Source organism: Oryctolagus cuniculus, chromosome X (genome assembly GCF_051225735.1).
Source record: "Oryctolagus cuniculus isolate XC-2025 breed Fujian yellow rabbit chromosome X, ASM5122573v1, whole genome shotgun sequence".
In the NCBI taxonomy this organism is placed as follows: Eukaryota; Metazoa; Chordata; class Mammalia; order Lagomorpha; family Leporidae; genus Oryctolagus; species Oryctolagus cuniculus.
Window position 1 is genome coordinate 73,840,930 of NC_142888.1, and position 20,762 is coordinate 73,861,691.

At 43.8% G+C, this 20,762-nt stretch overlaps 1 protein-coding gene and 1 pseudogene across 1 annotated transcript in view; both read right to left on the bottom strand.

Moving 5' to 3' along the window:
* Nucleotides 1–16,796, bottom strand: part of LOC149119673 (uncharacterized) — a 28,599-nt pseudogene extending 11,803 nt beyond the window's left edge.
* A 1,892-nt stretch (nucleotides 16,797–18,688) lies between these two features.
* Nucleotides 18,689–20,762, bottom strand: part of IL13RA1 (interleukin 13 receptor subunit alpha 1) — a 71,352-nt gene continuing 69,278 nt past the window's right edge. Inside the window, exon 11 of the mRNA XM_008272919.5 lies at nucleotides 18,689–18,956. Coding sequence (XP_008271141.3) covers nucleotides 18,864–18,956 — 93 coding nt within the window. The 3' untranslated portion in view covers nucleotides 18,689–18,863. The remainder of the gene's footprint in view (nucleotides 18,957–20,762) is intronic.

The window sequence follows — 20,762 nt, forward strand, 5'->3', positions numbered from 1 at the left end:
AATAAAAAAAGAATACTTTGATTGCCTCCATGAGAGCAAGCTGAGTCAGTTTACGTCTCTGCTGCAGCCATAATGCCCAGCTCTGAGCCTGGCACAAAGCCAATCAAGATTTGTCAAAGGCTGAATGAACAAAAGTGAGGTGTGAACAAGTAACCATGAGAGAAAGTAGTAGAAAATAAATTTGGTAGGGACTGGTGCTGTGTACAACGGGTTAATGTCCTGGCCTGCAGTGCTGACATCCCATATGGGCGCCAGTTCAAATCCCTGCTGCTTCACTTCCCGATCCAGCTCTCTGCTATGGCCTGGGAAAGCAGTAGAAGATGGACCAAGTCCTTGGGCCCCTGCACTCACGTGGGAGACCCAGAAAAAGTTCCTGGCTCCTGGCTTCAGATCAGTGCAGCTCCAGCCATTGCTGCCAATTGGGGAGTGAACCAGCGGATGGAAGACCTCTCTCTCTGTGTCTCTCCTCTCTCTCTGTGTAACTCTGACTTTCAAATAAATAAATTTTTGAAAAAAATAAATTTGGTAACCCTTCTCAGACCTTTGAAGAGCTGTCATATGGAAGAGAACAGATTTTTATGATCTTTTAACAAAGATTTTATTTATTTGAAAGGCAGAGCTACAGAGAGAGAGAGAGAGAGACAGGGAAAGATCTTCCATCCTCTGGTTCACTCCCTAAAAGGCCACAATAGCTAGGGCCAAGCTAGGCTGAAGCCAGGAGATGGGAGTTTTATCTGGGTCTCCAACACGGGTGGCAAGAGCCCAACACTTGGACCATCCTCTGCTGCCTTTCCCAGGCCATAGCTGAGAGCTGGATGGGAAGTGGAGCAGCCGGGACACGAATCAGTGCCCATATGGGATGCTGGCACTGCAAGCAGTGGCTTAACCTGCTATACTACCCCCTTTTAATTAAATTTTTTTGTCTTGAAATAATTTCAGAATTGCAGAAGAGTTGCTAGAACAAAGAATTCCCATGTACTATTTATCCAGATCTCATCCATTAAATATTTTTGCATTCTCTCTCTCCTTACATATTAATGTCCTTTTCTGAGTGGTCACGGGCAGGCTGCATACATCATACATCACTCCTTAATACTTCAGTGCGTATTTCCCAAGGACAAGGGCATTCTCATAGATGACCCCAGCACCGTTACGAAGGCCAGCACATAGTACAGCGACACGACAGTGTCATCGGCAGTCCTTACTCCACTGGCGACAACTGTGAGAGACGACTCTGTTCTGTCCCCTCCTCCATGGCAGGAGGAAGATTAATGAGCAGACATATGAGCAACGTGAGCTTTGACTAGAGTGTGAATACTGATCTACGACAGGAGATGTGGCTGCCAATGAATGCAAGGGTCTTTCTCCAAGAGTAGGGACTTCCCTCTTGCTGGAAGCATTTAGGCAGAAACTAGCTGCTTACTTGGTAGGCAGGCGGGAGGAGAGAACCCACATCAATATGAGCTAGAGAGTCGGCTTCTCTCTGCGTACTGCTGTAAACCAAGTGACGTGTATAGGATACACAAGGCTTGATCATCTGTTGCACTTGCCATTTGCAGTGTCCAGGTTGGCCCTTGTGTAGCGGGGGGAGCCAGCCTCTTACATAACACGCTGTTGAAGCAATTTCAACATCCTAGCAGTCTGAAAGTATTTTTCTCCCGACTTGTTCTGTGAGCAGGCCAGCTCTGAAATAACAATGCTACCATCTATTACATGCTTCAGAAGACCCCTAGGAGGCAGCTAGCCTCCTATTATTTTCTTAATTATTATTATTTTCTCCTATTATTATTCTTAATGTTACCAGCGGAGAAGCTGAAGCTCAGGCACATTTTGTTCTCTTGGTTTGGTTCAAGTCTGACGGGTTAAAAGATTTAAGACATTATGATCAAGTTGTTCGAATGGGTGCCTATGGCGATTTTGAAAAATGTTTCAATTCTGAAGAAAATGAAAAAAAATCCTAAAACATCAAGAACACTGGTATTTTTAATCGAGTTATACCTATTCCTTTCCAAACATGGCAGCGTAATTGGCAGCAGGTGGTTAGGGTGGGGGTAGGGTGGAGAGAAGCGACAGTAAGATTGTTTGTTCCAGAGCCAGATTGTTGTTGTAATCATTATTTATTTTTATTTGAGAGGCACAGAGACAGAGTTCCCATCCACTGGTTCACTCCCCAGATGCCCACAACAGCTGGGGCTGGGCTAAGCTGAAGTCAGGAGATAGGAACTCCATCTGGGTCTCCTACATGGGTGGCAGGGACCCAGTATCTTGAACTGTCACGTGCTGTCTCCAAGGGTACTCATTAACAGGAAGTTGGATTGGAAGTGGAGCCAGAACTCAAAGTCAAGTATTCCAAGATGGGATTCAGGCATTACAACTGGTGTCTTAACCACTCAACCAAATGCCCACTGCAGTAATTATCCTTTTAATTTAATTTAATTTTTACAAAAGATTTATTTTATTTATTTATTTGAAAGGCATAGTTACAGAGAGGCAGAGGCAGAGAGACAGTTCTTCCACCTGCTAAGTCACTCCCCAGATGGCACCTATGGCCAGAGCCGGGCTTATCCAAAGCCAGCAGCCAGCAGCCTCTTCCAGGTCTCCCACGTGGGTGCAGGAGCCCAAGGACTTGGACCATCTTCTACTGCTTTCCCAGGCCATAGCAGAGAGCTGGGTCTGAAGTGCAGCAGCGGGACTCAAACCGGCACCCATATGGGATGCCAGCACGCAGATGGCGGTTTTACCTGCTATGCCACAGTGCCGGCCCCTTGTTTTAATTTTAGATATGAATTTTTCACTTTGGTTGCCATGCCAACTCAGGAGTACACAGCAATATACTTTATACAGGGCCGGACCTGTATAAAGCAATTGAATTTCCTTGTTGCACTGTCATTTTAGAAGACAGCGGAAGCAGGAAGGTGGCCCCTTTGCTAGCCTTGTGGGTTTCCTACTTTTCGGAAGAGTTAACTTCTGATGGACTCTTCATATTTCAACTTAAATATCACATCCCCAGAAGTTTCTGCTTCCCTCCAAGACTAAGTCAGGTCCCGCTGTGATCACGTCTCACCACCTCATTGGCCTTCCCTTCATAGCGAGGATCACATTGAAAATCACTACTTTCTGCCTCTACACTTAACACTGACAGACAGCTTTTCGAGGGGCCCCATTTGTTTTTGCTCCTTGATGTAGCCAAGCCACTCAATAAATGTTTGTTACAACTGTTGATCCACTTCCACTTCAGAAGAGGATATTATCAAAAGGAAACATAAATGAACAAATAGTGCCGCTGGAGGTTAAAAAAAAAAAAAGGCAGTATTCTGGTACCAAAGGTCGCAGCCAGGCGGTGACTCAGTCAAAATGAGGGATTTGGTGGATACAGCAGGGGTTGTGGTCCCAGCCAGAACTTTGGTCGGTAACTACGTGACACACCTGCAGCAGTGATCTGGCTGGAAGCTTTCTGCATTCAATCACTGGCTTCTTCTAGAAAGATGCTATAAAACACATTCTCCCCCCCCCCCCCATGGTTTCCTTCACCGGCCACGGAGAACGAGAAGCAGGCTGAAAAGAGGTCAAAGAAGAACTATGAAAGGCTTTTGAGAAGTGCCTTCCTGCTCTTTGTAAAAATAATGTCTCCTCTCACTAAGTGACCCTACGAAGCTGCCATTGCAATTTCTACATATGGCCTCCAGGTGGCAGCAGTGTGTTACCCTTGAGCTGCAAGGGCTTTGTTAACATGCAGCCTACCATCTCATAACTGCCTTCCTTAGCAAGCTCAAGATTTGGGGGTTCCTCACCCTGTGCTGGGAGTGATGTCATTGATCTTTACCTGGTTTCTGGCTCCCACGACCGTACCTCTTTTTTTTTTAAAGATTTGTTTATTTGAAAGTAAGGGTTACACAGAGAGAGAAGGAGAGGCAGAGAGAGAGACAGAGAGAGAGAGAGACAGAGAGAGAGGTCTTCCATCCGCAGGTTCACTCCCCAGATGGCCACAATGGCTGGAGCTGTGCTGATCCGAAGCCAGGAGCCAGGGGCTTCTTCCAGGTCTCCCACGCGGGTGCAGAGGCCCAAGGACTTGGGCCATCCTCCACTGCTTTCCCAGGCCATAGCAGAGAGCTGGATCAGAAGTGGAGCAGCCGGGACTTGGTCCAGCACCCATATGGGATGCCGGCACTTCAGGCGGCAGCTTTACACACTATGCCACAGCGCTGGCCCCGACGCTACCTCTTGAAGCTGCTCTCCTCTCATTGCTATCCCTGAGTGCCCCTGACCCTGATGGAAATCATGAGCTAATGGTTCCCTCCAGCACTGCATAGTCAACATGTCCAAAATGAGAATCATATTTACTCTCCACCCAAACCTGTGCTTCTCTGTGTTATTTTGAACATTTCCCTCCCATTGATTGAGTCCTGGTGAGTCCAGCTCCAAACTACAAAAAGTTCCTGGAAAATGGAATTAAAACACAAGTTCATTTTGGTGCAGACATTTTGAAATTGGGGTGGATGTTTGGTGCAATGGTTAAGATACTGTTTGGGGCCAGCGCCGCGGCTCACTAGGCTAATCCTCTGCCTGCGGCATTGGCACACCGGGTTCTAGTCCCGGTCGGGGCGCCGGATCCTGTCCCGGTTGCCCCTCTTCCAGGCCAGCTCTCTGCTGTGGCCCGGGAGTGCAGTGGAGGATGGCCCAAGTGCTTGGGCCCTGCACCCCATGGGAGACCAGGATAAGTATCTTGCTCCTGCCATTGGATCAGCGCGGTGCGCCGGCCGCGGGGTCCATTGGAGGGTGAACCAACGGCAAAGGAAGACCTTTCTCTCTGTCTCTCTCTCACTGTCCACTCTGCCTGTCAAAAAAAAAAAAAAAAAGATACTGTTTGGGACACCTGCATCCCATATTAAGAGTGCCTTAGATCCGTGTTTCAGATCTGCTTCCAGTTCCATCTTCCTGTTCATGCAATCCCTGGGAGGCAGCAGGGGAAGGCTCCAGCACTTGCATCCCTGCCACTCCTGTGGAAGACCAAGACTGGCTTCCCATCTCCTGACTCTGGCCTGGCCCATCATCTTCCTCTCACAATTCCTCCCTCCTGCCACCACTACCTGTGCCTTTACTCAAACTCCCTCCTAGGAGAGGAATGCCCTCCCTTTGTTAATCTATTCAGATTCTTCTCCTACTACAAGGTGCAGATCACCCAACCCTCCTTCAAGACATTTTTCTGAGTCTCCCCCTGGCTGCTACACTCCCATCATTCTTTCCATTGCCTGGCCACAGCACTTTACTTGGGTCGCCTTTGACAGCTCTGTCTTACATTTTGCCTTGTAGCTTAATCACAATTTAAATACATGAATATCTCCCCTCAGTCCTTAGCCTAGGATAGCAAGTATATGGCACAAATGCTTCAAATCATTCCTTCCCCTTAGTACCTAAAGTGAGGCATCACTGATACATCTTTGCTTTCATTCCACTCAACCCAATCTCAAAATTCTTCTCGAAACCATACTCTAGGCAGACCCAGCCCACAACATTTTGCTATCCCTGCCCTGTACTTTAAGTAAAAAGAGAACAGAAAGCACACCCTGCTTTTTTTTAATGCATCGTTATCTAGACTTAAGCGAGGCGTCTCGAGTGAATGAATGAAAAGTGAAGTGGGATTCAGCAGACCTCGACAGCAGAAGTGATGCTCCCAGGCTCCGCTCTTCAATTTAATCAACTTTTCCCGATGCATCTAGATTCACATATCTTGCTGATGACAGCCATATAGTTGGTGTTACTATTTCCTAAAACTATTCAGGGCAGCAACTGATCGAAACCTGCATATCAAGTGTAAACTCAACAGATTGAAGCAGCACACACTTAACCACACATAGTTTTTCTCAACCTGACGTTCAGGTTCATAGGCCTGTGATTTCATCTTGTTATCAAAATGTCAGTGCTTTTAAAAACATCAAATGGCTGGGGAAGATCATTTTGGTCTGAATTAATCCATGCTGTTTTTTTAATATCCTATTTTCAACATGCTTCTATCAGCCCTTATCCTGTGGGAGAAAATGACACAACAGATATGCGCTGTACTGACATTTGTAAAATCATTCCTGAGATATATTAGAAGCTGGCACACATGTGTCTGTGCAATTCTTTTCTTTTTTTTTTAAGATTTTATTTATTGGGGCTGGTGCTATGGTGCAGCGGGTTAATGCCCTGGCCTGAAGTGCCGGCATCCCATATGGGCGCTGGTTTGAGACCTGGCTGCTCCACTTCCTGTCCAGCTCTCTGCTGTGGTCTGGAAAGCAGTGGAAGATGGCCCAAGTCCTTGGGCCCCTGCACCCACGTGGAAGACCTGGAGGAAGCTCCTGGATCCTGGCTTGGGATTGGCGCAGCTCCAGCTGTTGTGTGGCCAATTGGGGAGTGAACCAGCGGATGGTAGATCTCTCTCTCTCTCTCTCTCTCTCTGCCTTTCCTCTCTCTGTGTAACTTTGACTTTCAATTAAAATAAATAAATCTTTAAAAAAAGATTTTATTTATTTGAGAGGCAGAGTTACTGACGGAGAGACAGAAAGGTTGTCCATCTGCTGGTTCACTCCCCAAATGGCTACAATGGCTGGAGCTGCGCCGATCCCAAGCCAGGAGCTTCTTCCAGGTCTCCCACATGGGTGCAGGGATTCAACAACTTGGGCCATCTTCTATTGCTTTTCCAGGCCATAGCAGAGAGCTGGATTGGAAGCGGAGCAGCTGGGACTCCAACTGGAACCCATATGGGATGCTGGCACTGCAGCAGCAGCTTTACCTGCTATGCCACAGTGCTGGCCCCTAAGATTTATTTTTTATTTATTTGAAAGGCAGAGTTACAGAGAGGCAGAGAGAGAGAGAGAGAGAGAGAGAGAGAGAGGTCTTCCATCCACTGGTTCACTCCCCAGATGGCTGCAACAGCTGGAGCTGCGCCAATCTGAAGCCAGGAGCCAGGAGCTTCTTCCGGATCTCCCATGTGGATGCAGGGGCTCAAGCACTTGGGCCATCTTCTACTGCTATCCCAGGCCATAGCAGAGAGCTGGATCAGAAGAGGAGCAGCCGGGACTTGAACCGGTGCCCATATGGGATGCTGGCACTGCAGCTGGAGGATTAATCTACTGCACCATAGCGCCGGCCCCTGTGATTAGTTTCTTAGAGAACACTATGTCTCGGTTGTAGCAGGACTTTTAAACTTCAAGACTGAACTTTTCATGTCTTTCACAGATGTTTTACTGTGCTTATGGAGAATTTTGAAGTCCAGGGAGATGCTAACCAAGTGTATAGTCATAGCACTGTGGAAAGGGGGAAAGAGCTACTTTGTGATGGCAGGGCCAGTGTTGTTAGTAGACGCCAATGTCGGAAGGTTTTAGAGGGCAAACGATCATTTGTTCCCACATCCTCCTGCATCAGTATTAGAACATCAGATGGATCCTCCTGGAGCAAATTATAGGCAAAAAGATTTGTAAGACAACTGAGGAAATGTGAATTCTGACTAGCTGTTTGGTAATATTAACCACTGTTTGTTCATTTTTAAGTGTGATCTGGGATGGCATTGTGCTATTGTACAGGAAATACGGCTGCAACCAGAGACAAAGAAAGAAAAGCGGACCCCCCCCTCCCAATACAGACCTTGAAAAGTGGCTGCTCGCAATGAACTAGTGAAGCAGCTGCCCGCTGTGATCTTGTCCAGGGAGGGAAGGTGTCCTAAGTTCTGCTTCTGTAGACTCCAGTCATAAATCTGTCCTAATAAATCTGCCCCAGTATCTCCTTTACAAACATACCAGGCCCACCGACCGCTGGAAGTGTGGTCCTAAGTCACGCATGCCACAATTTAAACTCACCAGTGCTGTAACAGCTAAGATATGATGCTGATGAACCTACACATAGTGTAAGAAACTTTTGCTCAGGAAATGATTCCAGCTGAGCCCACCGGTGTAATAAATTGCTTGATCCTCCACTGGCTCTGGTGCCTGTTTGAACAAAGGGAGTTTTCCCACTTCAGATTTCTGGAACAGTATAGTGGGTAAAGGAACCGCCCGAGACACCAGCACCACATGTGGGTGCCAGTTCGTGTTCCAGCTGTTCCACTTCCGATCCAGCTCCCTGCTAATGACCTGGGAAAGCAGTAGAGGATGGCTCAAGTGTTTGGCCCCTGTCACCCATGTGGGAGACCTGGATGAAACTCCTGGTTTCTGCACAAGGCTACTTCAAAAAGTTTGTGTACAATGAAATTAAAAGGTAAGTTTATTCTGGTGTAAAAGTTTTTGAAATCCATGCATATGGAGGGTTCAGAAAGTTCAAAAATGAAAAAGAAAAAATAACCTTACGCACGGATTTCAAATTGCTGACATCTGCCAGCAATTTGGTGGCAGCAGCTGGAGAAAGAAGGGGACAGTGTCCACCTTGGTGGAGGCTGGTAGGATGCAGCTTCAATGTCAAGAATGTAAAAAGGGGGCTGGTGCTATGGCATAGCGGGCAAAGCCGCTTGCCTGCGGTGCCAGCATCCCATATGGGCGCCGGTTTGAGTACCGGCTGTTCCACTATCATTCAGCTCTCTGCTATGGCCTGGGAAAGCAGTGGAGGATGGCCCAAGTCCTTGGGCCCCTGCACCCATGTGGGAGACCTGAAGGAGGCTCCTGGCTCCTGGCTTCGGATCGGCGCAGCTCCGGCCGTTGTGGTCATTTGGGGAGTGAACGAGCAGATGGAAGACCTGTCTCTCTCTCTCTCTCTCTCTCTCTAACTCTGCCTCTCTAATAAAAAATAATGTAAAAGGAACTATCTATTTGTCTCCCCTCTGATGCCTTTGGAAACATCACGGAACTAACACATTTAGAATTCATTCTTAGTCCAATTCTCAAGTCAAGCAATAATACCTCAAAGAATCATTTTGTTGGTGTTTCCCCCCACCTTTTGAAATCCACAAGGGTGGAGCAGCTGGTGTTTTTCTATACCTGCTTCTATTTTCCTAAAAACAATCAAAACTTCCCATCCTATCGATTGTGAATATTTGACTAGAAGGGTCCTGTATAGATCACTTACTCCTAATTTTTCTACAGGTGAGAAAACTGAAGCTTAAAAACAGAAACAAATTTGCCCAGCACCAAACAGTGCCCAGCACAATGGTGGCACATGGTGGGCACTCACCACCTATCTGTTCAATCCAGGACTGCTACATACCTACCAAGAAATTACAGCTGGTCTCCCATCTGATTGGGTGGTACCCATGTCATGCAGTTATATCACCCCTGCTTGAACGAATGAATGAATGAATGGAGAAGCAAAGCTAGATTGTTCCAGATTTATAAAACTTCTGTCTCTGTAATTCAAGTTTTAGTCTCTGTGGGGCCCCTAAGGGCAAACAGGGTGGACTGAATTCCAAACTCCTGGCTTCAGCTTGGCCTACCCCTTGCCATTATGGGCGTTTGGGGAATGAGCCAGTGGATGGGAGCTCTGTCTCTCTCTGTCTCTGTCCTTGCTTTCTGACTGTCAAATTAAAACAAAATTTAACTGATGGGTTTTTATATTGAAAGGGCTCACAAAAGCCAAGTCCAGTAAATTACAGAGGATCCACAATAAAGTCTGTCATTATTTTTTTTTATTTTTCTTTTCTTCTTCTTTTTTTTTTTTGACAGGCAGAGTTAGACAGTGAGAGAGACAGAAAGGTCTTCCTTTTTCCGTTGGTTCACCCCCCAAGTGGCCGCTATGGTCGGCGCGTTGTGGCCTGGGCACTGTGCCGATCCGGAGCCAGGAGCCAGGTGCTTCTTCCTGGTCTCCCATGTGGGTGCAGAGGCCCAAGGACCTGGGTCTTCCTCCACTGCACTCCCGGGCCACAGCAGAGAGCTGGACTGGAAGAGGAGCAACCGGGACAGAATCTGGCGCCCAGACCAGGACTAGAACCCGGTGTGCCAGCGCCGCAGGCAGAGGATTAGCCTAGTGAGCCGTGGCACCAGCCTTTATTTTTGCTAATTTTTAATTCTTTTAAGATTTATTTATTTACTTGAAAGTCAGAGTTACACATAGAGAGAAGAAGAGGGAGAGAGAGAGAGAGAGAGAGGTCTTCCATCTGCTGGTTCATTCCCTAGATGGCCACTACAGCTGGGGCTGAGCTGAACCAGGAGTCAGGAGCTTCTTCCGGGTCTCCCACGTGGGTGCAGGGGCTCAAGGACTTGGTCCATCTTCTACTGCTTTCCCAGGCCATAGCAGAGAGCTGGATCGGAAGTGGAACAACCAGTGCTCGAACTGGTGCCCATATGGGATGCCGGCACTGCAGGCGGCAGCCTTACCCACTACGCCATGGTGCTGCCCCTTGTTTTTTGTTTTTTTTTTTTTTTTTTATTAAAGATTTATTTTATTTATTTGACAGACAGAGTTAAAGAGAGAGGTGGAGACTGAACAAGAGAAAGTGAGAGAGAGAAAGAGATCTTCTACCTGCTGGTTCACCCCCCAAATGGCAATCATGGCTGGAGCTGAGCTGATCTGAAGCTAAGAGCCAGGAGCTTCTTCTGGGACTCCCACGTGGGTGCAGGGGCCCAAGCACTTGGGCCATCTTATACTACCTTCCCAGATGCATTAGCAGGGAGTTGGATGGGAAGTGGAGGAACTGGGACTGGAACCGGCACCCAAATGGGATGCCAGCACTGCAGGCCAGGGCTTTAACCTGCTGCACCACAGTTCCAATCCTGTGTTTTGTTGTTATTAAATTTTAAAATACTAGAGAGCAAAAAAAGTCCTTGAAGAGAAAGAAATTACATAAATAAAAAATTGGAAATCAAGGTCTACCACGATTTGAACATTATGCAATGCTACATGCATCAAAAGATCACATGGCATTCCATAAATATGATTTTATGTATTAATTAAAAATAAAATTAAGAGAATCGGACTTTTCCAAAGCTACATTAGAAGCAAGAACACATTGGAATAATGCTTTCAGAATTCTGATTGCTCTTTAACCACATTTAAAGACATATTCAGATACAGTGGATTTAGAAAGGTTCATTTGTTTATTTGAAAGGCAGAGAGTTACAGAGAGAAAGGGGGAGAGACAGACCATTCACTGGTTTATTCCCTAAATGGCTGCAACGGCCAGGGCTGGGCCAAGCCGAATCCAGGAGCCAGGAGCCAGGCGCTTCATCCATTTGGGCCATCTTCTGCTGCTTTCCCAGGTGCATTACCAGAGCGCTGGATCAGAAATGGAGTAACTGGGATTCGAACTGATGCTCACATGAGATGGCAGGGTCACAGGTAGTGGTTTAACCCACTGCACCACAATGCTGTCCCCTGGCTACAAAGGCTTTTATTAAAATCATCTCCCATGCAATCTTTCTAAGGAAGTTAGTAAAAGGTATAATCCATCAAAATTAGAGCATAAGCCATTGGATCTAGGAAACAGATGTCGACACAGAAGACAAGTATCCAGAATGAATCAGGATGGCAACAAACTCCAAGATGAGCAAACTGACTCACATTATTTAATATATTTGACTATACTGATTAGTGTTTATGGCTCTGTCAGAAAGTTTGGGGCTAAACTCATGACAGTTACCGAGAAAAACAAATTAAAAAAAGACAATTTGGAAAAATCAAAGAAAATATACCTTGTGGTACTCTCTTTGGATAAACTGTGAATAATACTTACATGGTATAATGCAAATATTGAATATTTTTAACCACAAGTTTTATATTTGTGGAAGTGTGTGTGCATGTGTTGGTATAAAAGCTAATCCCTCATGTTTCACAACAAATTTAGAAATAGGTTATTTCTAAATCGAAATAAGAAATAGCATTAAGTAGTAGGGTTTTATTCAGAAGTAGTTATATACCAAAAGAAACAGTAAAAATGTTAGAAATAGTTTTTTTTTTTTAATTTGAAAGTCAGAATTATAGAGACACAGGGAGAAACACAGAGAGAGAGGTCTTACATCTGCTGGTTCACTCCTCAAATGGCTGCAACTGCAGGAGCTGGGCTGATCCAAAGCCAGGAGCCAGGAGCTTCTTCCAGGTGTTTCATACTGGTGCAGGGCCATCTTCCACTGCTTTCCCAGGCCATACAGAGAGCCGGATTGGAAGTGGAGCAGCTGCGACTCGAACCAGCACCCATATGGGATGAAGGCTGTAGCTTTACCTGCTACGTCACATCACTGGCCGTGTTTTATTAACTTCCATTGGGACTACCCCTCAGGCATCATTATTTTTATTCTGATTCTGAACTTAGCCTTGGGCCTCTCTCTGAGCCATCTTCCCAATTATCACTTAAGGTCTTGTTAACAAACACTGGGGTATATGAGGGAAGCTTTCTATTTGAAGAAACTTTAAACTTAACCCTTAACTGATGCCCATATAGGATACCAGCACTGTTGACAGCAACTTAACCAGCTGCATTAAAGCGTCAGTCCCAGAAATAGTTTAAAACACCACAAATCCATTTTCTCACATTTCTGTAGATCAGAAATCCAGCATAGCATAGCTGAATCCTTTGCTCTGAGTCTCCTAAGACCAAAACCATGTCTAAGCAGCCTCTTCTTCCCTGTGAAGGTCCTGGGGGTGAATCCGCTACCGGGCTCATCCGTTATTGGCAGTACTTGGTTCCTTCTCAAAGATTTTCTACACTGCCCCTATCCTCAAGCTAGCAACAACCTTTTGAGTCTTTTTTGGGCTTTGAATCTCTTCCTCTTCTGTTTGCAGCCAGAGGAATTTCTCTGCTTTAAAGAACTCAAGATTGGGCCCACCCAGATAACACAGGAAAATCTCTTTAAGGTCTCTAACCTTAACCATATCTTCAAAGTCCCTTTCACCATGCAGTTACATATTCAGAGGTTCCAGGAATCAAGGTGAGGAGGGATAGGAAGGGAACTGCTATTTGTCTTTATTGAGAGACCCGGATACTCCTCTTTGACTTGTCAAATTGTGGACATGTATTGTTTTTGATCAAATAAAAAGTTCAATTCAATTACAAGTACCAAATTTGAATGGACTCCATTTTAGGTAATGTCTCAAATGCAGTTGTTAGGAGTGGGCATTGTGGTACAGTGAGTTACATGCCCACATCCCATACTGGAGTGCTAGTTCATGTCCCAGCTCCTTCACTTCAATCTAGCTCCCTACTCTTGCGCCTGGGAAGCTAGCAGATGATGGCCCATGTACTTAGGGGGTTTCTGCTACTCACAGGGGGAGACCTATATGGAGTTTCTGGCTCCCGTCTTCTACCTGGTCCAGCCCTGGCTATTGCAGGCATTTAGGAACCAGGGGATGGAAGCTCTTTCTCCCTCATTCTCTCCCTGTCACTCTGCCTTTCAAATAAAGAAAGAAAAAAAATTTTTGAAAATGAGGTCACAACATGAGGCATCTCCAAAAAGTTCATGGAAAATGCATATTATGAAAAACTCACAAACGGATTTCAAAAAATTTCTGCACCAAAATAAACTTATCTTTTAATTCCATTCTCCTCATTCATTTTGAAGTACCCTCTTTTAAGCGATCTTTATTATTATATGGTCCATTTTTGTGTTCCTAGGCAAAATATCTAGGATCCGCAAAGCATGTTGAGGAATAATTTGTTAGGCACAACCATTGCTGGGCCCTGGGAAGATCCTGATTTGGGTGGACCACAGGACTCAGCCCATGTATCAGTTCCTTTGTGCTTCCTGTTGCGTCAAAGGGCCTGCTCCTCTAACTACTTTTGGCAGTTACTGCTAATAGCCAGCTACTTCCTGTAGCAAGAGCATACGTGACTGCAAACACGTTTTCTTGATTTGTGAAACAAAATTCATCATCTTAGCTTTTATTGTGTGCCAGAGCTAATTTAGTTCAACCTCTCATTTTACAGATAAGATAGGCCCATGGTCATATAGTTAATGTTTGTAGCAAAGATTCTCATTTTCAAAGGAGTTCATAATTTATGGCCACTGTTATGAGCTATGGGTGTGATCATAAATCATTCAGTCTAACATCTTCATTTCAGAGATAGATTGAGAAACAGACCCAGACAGGCAGGCAGAAGCCTACCCAAAGTCATCTGGGACTCCTAAACTCTTTTTTTTAAAGGTTTCTTTATTTTATTTGAAAGGCGAAGTTACAGAGAGGCAGAGGCAGAGAGAAAGAGAGAGGTCTTCCATCCACTGGTTCACTCCTCAAATGGCTGCAATGGCCGGAGCTGAGCCCATCTGAAGCCAGGAGCCAGGAGCCTCTTCCAGGTCTCCCACACAGGTCCAGGGGCCCAAGGACTTGGGCCATCTTCTACTGCTTTCCCAGGCCTTAGCAGAGAACTGGACCAGAAGTGGAGCAGCCGGGACTTGAACCAGCGCCCATATAGGATGCCAGCACAGCAGGCAGTGGCTTTAGCCACTATGCCACAGCATTGGCCCCTGGAACTCCTAAATTTTAATCCCTGTTTCTGTCTCCTACTACACAAACTATCCTTCCCTTGACTAACTCTCTGATACTAAGCCAAATCTTATTCCCTTCTAAATTCCTATTGCCTAGCACAATGTCTGGTATAATGCAGATGAATGCACAGATGAATCTTAAGACATTATAAAAAGTTCACTTTGTACTTGAAATATTTAAATCCTAAGTCTTCCAGATGATGTGAAAGTTGGCAGTAATGTGAAATAAGATGTTTTTTCTTTAGGAACTTGCCTCCTTAGGACAAATGAATACATTATTGGCTATATTATCCAGGCTTTAACGTCAGGTCAACTTGTCTTCCAATTCTGTCTCAGTCACTTACCAGTTGAGTGAGCTAGCACACAGAAGGCAATCATTTTTCATCCTAGTTTCTGCACTTGTCAAATGAAGATATTAATGTAACCTCATGGAACTGACATAGTGACTAAGTGAAATAACACATGCAACTTGGCATAAAGTAGTCATTCAGTAATATTGACTTTCTCTTTTTATTGAATTCTCTATCTAGTAAGTGTTGAAAATTAGCAGTGAAATATTTTCCTATTACTAACGGTAAACTAAAAATGCAGCCATTAGGAAAGATAGTTAAAAGCCAAGGAACTTTCAGGAAGAAATCATCCTGGGGACAGAAGTCAAAAATACCTAGTGCATCAAAATGTCAGTAAAAACTCTTCCTTATTAAAGTAAAAGCATGCCAAGACTTAGATCAGCATTTAGCAAATAAACTTTATTGCTTGAGCCAATCATTACTTTAAAAGAAAAAGGTTTTAATATTTTCCATGCTTTCTTCTAAAACTACTAATATCTTAGTAGCATAATATGCCATTTATTTGAGCATCATGTTGCACTTTTAAAAGAGCAGAGTTCATAATAATGACACATAGTAAATTATTCTGGAAAGCAAATGAGCTTAGATTATTCTGGCTCCATTCTCCCTGAGGAAGTGAACAAATCTGTGGCTACAGGAGTTTGTTTTCCATAGATCTCATTCAGATTTATCACCTCAAGGGTATTCAGTTAAATGTTTTCTGTCATATTACTTAGGGCTTTTATGCTAAAGATGAGAGGTTTCTTATTTAAGACACACAAGCAATTCCACTTACCTGGAGATGGATTTCCACACTCGTCCTGGATAATTCTAGATAGCTCCATAAATAACCTCACGAGATCAGCATTCCCATCCACACCCTGGGAAGAGTCTGCGTGATTAGCAAATGTGCTCTGACTAAAGACACACTTCTAGAGCTTAACACAAGGGAGAAAAGGGCTCTGTGTGACATTCAACTCATTTTGCTGGAAAGAAAATATGAGACTCAATCACCCTCTCTGGACAGTTATTGTGAATTCATTTACTTAGTTTCAAATGTAACCCACTAATATGATTGATTAACTTGTGATTGGAGGTCACGTATCCCGTGTACTGTGCCAGTCCTGCATAGCATGTATATACCACATATAACATGGCAGTAAGCATAGTGTACTTATTTTAAGTGTAATATTAGAAAGGACCAACTTTCCGTTTCCATGAATTACTGCAATTTATCAAATACCTAAGTCCCTTATGTGCAGCTCCCAAAGGTTGTACTAATATTAAACTAAACATATGCATATTTTATTAGTAAATGTATGCACAACAGAACAGCAGGAAAGCTGATGATAAGTGATTATGAAATAAGGTAAAATAGCTGTCTTTGCATTCTTTCATAATGTTTATTCTTTTAACTCCAATTTTTCCACCACTCACTACTTAAAATACTTTCCCCAAAATCAGACAAAAGGAAAACATTTGGGTGACATACAAAAAGACAATTAATATTTATTTTACTCAAGCTTTCCTGTAAGAAGTTAAACAAAATTGATACCTAGTTGAAGGCATTTCCCAAAATGTTAACATTGTTTTATCTATCCCTTTAGTGCCCAGATGAAGAAAAAATTTAACTGAATGAAAGAGCAATTATCTTTACAGTGAGTTTACTTAGGTATATATATATATATATATATATATATATATATATATACACACACTTAGGTATATATATATATACACTTAGGTATATTACTTAGATATATATATATAAAAATCCATGTGGGTTAAACATCAAACAACTCACTGTCTACAGGTGATAGGAATCCCATGGCTATATGGAAGCCTCCAAGAGCTCCCAAGATCTGGGGACTCATCTTTCAGCAACTATAAAACAACCAGAGGTACTCCCACCCTGCCACTTCCCCCCTCAGCTATTTTACTGCTGAAAAGGAGAACATTAACAAATGAGAATCTTCCCACTCCCAAGCTACATGACTGTCAGCATCAGTAGTTTACTTGGGGATTTCAAAGGATTCTCCTCCTTGCCATCGAAATAGACTGACAGGAAAAATGGGTTTGGCTGAGGCATCGTAAGTGGTTTTGCTTCTTAGAATTACAAAATTAAGGAAGTTATCTTATTCCTACACAGGAAAATCAAACATTGTTTCAACTGAAGAGTACAACATCCAGTATGGCTGTCTCCCAGCATCAATTGGACTTCAAAAATAGAAGCACAGTAAGGAAATACCTTTTTATCTACCACTTCCATGAACCCCATTCTCCTCAAAGAAGCCAGGGCACAGTGCTCTTTCTACTGCCATGAAAGAAGGTTACTCCTTTTGCCCAAATCTGTGGAGAGCAGGGGTCCCTAATCTCCCCTCCCCTAAGAGCAGGGACAGCAGGTGGCATCATCCTAGTGATATAAATTGGTGTTTGGAGAACTTGTGATACAAAGTTCTTATCCTACTAGTAATCTGATTCTGTAGGTGTTGGGAGGGGGTCACCTCTAATTTCCCTTACATTTGGAGGAAGCAAGAGTAGTAGATCGAATATACAATATATGGATATGTTGTAGGGACTGGGGAGAATAGAACTCTAACATATAAAAAAAAGTGAGTATAAACTTTAGAGCCTTGGATGGCTATCAATATTACACAAAACCTACTTAATTAACCATTTTGTGGCAAGAAAAAGAATCCTACTGCAATCTTGTTAAGAAAGAGGAAGAGAAACAGATACACCTGTTCTTTTTTTCTCAAGCAAATAGCTACATTCTAAGTGAAGATAACATGAGGACAATGCATAAAGAACCATCCAACGCTGAAAAACCTCAAACAGCTGCAAACTCACATTGAAGTTATAAAATCATTGTTTCTCAGTCTACTCTTGAGATGCAAATCCACCACCTCCTCCCCAGTATTCAGAGCAGATTTTTATCCTAACTTCCAATGAAAGGCAAAAGGCTGCAAGGAAGGGAATGAAAGAGAATGCAAAAAGGACAGATTGGTGTGGGAGTTGAATGATTTGAAAAAAGACGGGTGGAGACAAAGTGGTCAGAAATAAGGAATCCTAACTACACTGCAAATCTTCTGGTGGGGTTGTGCCTCACCCCTGGGGCCTAGCACAAGCCAGCCCCATAGTAAATACTTACTTTGAGTAGAATAGGTGATGAAAAACAAAACATATCCTTAGAGCTTCATGGTTCAAAGGCTTAATAGCCAAGGAGTCATTCTGTCCACTGCCCTTACAAGCCTGCAATGGCTTTGAACAGTCACAGTAGGAGCCCAAACAATAGATACCAGATTTTTTCAATTTTGCTTTTCGGATGCTCTCTGTGACTTGAGGTTTGCATTAGTATTTGCACACAAAATCAGATTCCCCCACGAATAAAACTGTTGGTGTTGTTTGACCCAAAGAATACGAAGGAAGCAAAGATCCCATCCCAACTCTTGATATAAGATTAACTCTACTATGATCATAACATTTTGCTTTGTCCCTTAGTTTGAAGCCTTTGAAAAGAATGTCTGCTTTTGTATTTCAGCCGGCGCCGCGGCTCACTAGGCTAATCCTCCGCCTAGCGGCGCCGGCACACCGGGTTCTAGTCCCGGTCGGGGCGCCGGATTCTGTCCCGGTTGCCCCTCTTCCAGGCCAGCCCTCTGCTGTGGCCAGGGAGTGCAGTGGAGGATGGCCCAGGTGCTTGGGCCCTGCACCCCATGGGAGACCAGGAAAAGCACCTGGCTCCTGGCTCCTGCCATCGGATCAGCGCGGTGTGCCGGCCGCAGCGCGCTGGCCGCGGCGGCCATTGGAGGGTGAACCAACGGCAAAGGAAGACCTTTCTCTCTGTCTCTCTCTCTCACTGTCCACTCTGCCTGTCAAAAAAAAAATAAAAAAAAAAATAAAAAAAAAAAAAAAAAAAGAAAAGAATGTCTGCTTTTGTATTTCAATGAGAATGACTCTACTCTCTTCTCCAAAGGGTCCACATTTTTAGTTTTTCGGTGTACGTCTCACATAAAGACCTTTGGCTCTTTATGAGCCGCCTGTATTTAAATGGTCCAGTAGTTTCAGTTTCTATTTAACAAGTTCCCAGATAACAATTGGAGAATGGGATGAATCTTCTTCACAAGGTCACATTGAAGGTAAAAATAAATTATCCACATCACTGAGAGGCTTTCTTCAGATTTTCTATCAGCACCACAGAGTCGGTTTCTTCTTTGATTTGCTTCTCATAGATGTCATACTTCTTCCAGTGCTGGAAGGAGGGAAAACACATGATGACTTTTCTACACAATGTTCTTTCCTGGAGTACCTACAGCCAATGCTTATTTTCAGGTTTGCACAAAACCATGAACGTATCTTTCTCTGTTTTTTTTTTTTTTCGTTTTTTTGTTTTTTTGTTTTTTAAGAGTTATTTATTTGAAAGGCAGAGAGATCTTCCATACACTGGCTCATTCCCCAAATACCCACAATAGCTAGTGCTAGACCAGGCCGAAACCAGGAGCCAGAAACTCCAACCAGATCTCCCACAGGAGCAGCAGGGCCATCATCTATTGCCTTCCAGGTGTATTAGCAGCAAGTTGAATCAGAAACATGGAGGAGGGCCAGCACTGTGGCATAGAAGGATAAGCCTCTGCCTGTGGCACCAGCATCTCAGGGGCTGGTTCCAGTCCTGGCTGCTCCTCTTCTGATCCAGCTCCCTGCTATGGCCTGGGATAGCAGAAGATGGCCCAAGTCCTTGGGCCCCTGCATCCATGTGGGAGACCCAGAAGAAGCTCCTGGCTTCGGATTGGCTCAGCTCTGGCCATTGTGGCCGTTTAGAGAATGAACCAGCAGATGGAAGACCTCTCTCTGTGTCTCTTCCATCTCTCCATAACTCGGCTTCTCAAATAAATAAATAAACCTTAAAAAAGAAAGAAATATGGAGGAGCCAAGCACTCTGATGTGGGAAGCAGGCATCACAAGCAGCTGTACCATGATGCTTGTCTCCTTCTTTTTATATTTTTTAATGTAAGAATATTCATCTATTTGAATAATTAATGAAATAAAACAACCAGGAATTAACATTAAAGAGGGAGAAAGCATGGGATTGTTACATGATGTCTGATGGCTACCTTAAAAGGTAAACAAATTTGGACTTTTCCAAAATTAGAAACAAATTCTTTAGAAGAAAAATTAAAGGGAGGCATCTTTCCTCACATCAACTGTTTCATTCAGACCATTATTATCTCTATTTTCTTACCACTCAAATTTGACCATTGCTCCAGAAACATAAGAGGCTCAAAAAGTCAACTATCATCAAGGTGAATGGTATTATATATAAGAGGTCCCCAAAGGTCTTAAGTGCAGTTCAAATTTCTGGAATACCCTGTATTAATAGTTTCATCTAAAATCATTTGCTAGAACAGGAAATTATGTATAAGGCAAGTTCATCTTGAACTCAATTCAAGCATGTCTTTTACGGTGGAAAACAATATCCCGATCCTTGCCTTCTTTACTTGTAAATAAAGAGGAAGGGGTGCAACCTGAGCTCAGTCCTCTCATCTGGGAAATAAAGTTGTTAGACGAAACCAGGGGTCAGCAAACCCTGGGTCCATGGATCAAACCAGTCTCGCTGTTTTTGTAAATAAAGTTTTATTGGAACTTCCTCATTTGTTGTTTCTGTATTATCTTATAGTTACCTTCAAGCTATAACCACAGAGTTCAGCTGAGACAGAGACTATCTTGCTTTGGATCAGTGCAGCTCTGGCCGTTGTGGCCAACTGGGGAGTGATGGAAGACCTCTCGCTCGCTCCCTCCCTCCCTCTCTTCCTCTCCTTCTCTCTCTGTGTAACTCTGACTTTCAAATAAATAAATAAATCTTAAAAAAGATGGTTTTTAATAACGTGAAATGCACAGACTTCTAATAAGAACAATCTGAAATAATCATATAACTTTGAAATAACAGCTTATTCAATAAATGGCACTAAGATAACTGGCTAAGCATTTGAAAAACAAAGTTGAACCCTATCTTGCAATCTACACTAATAAATCCCTGATGGATTAAGGACCTATATGTAAA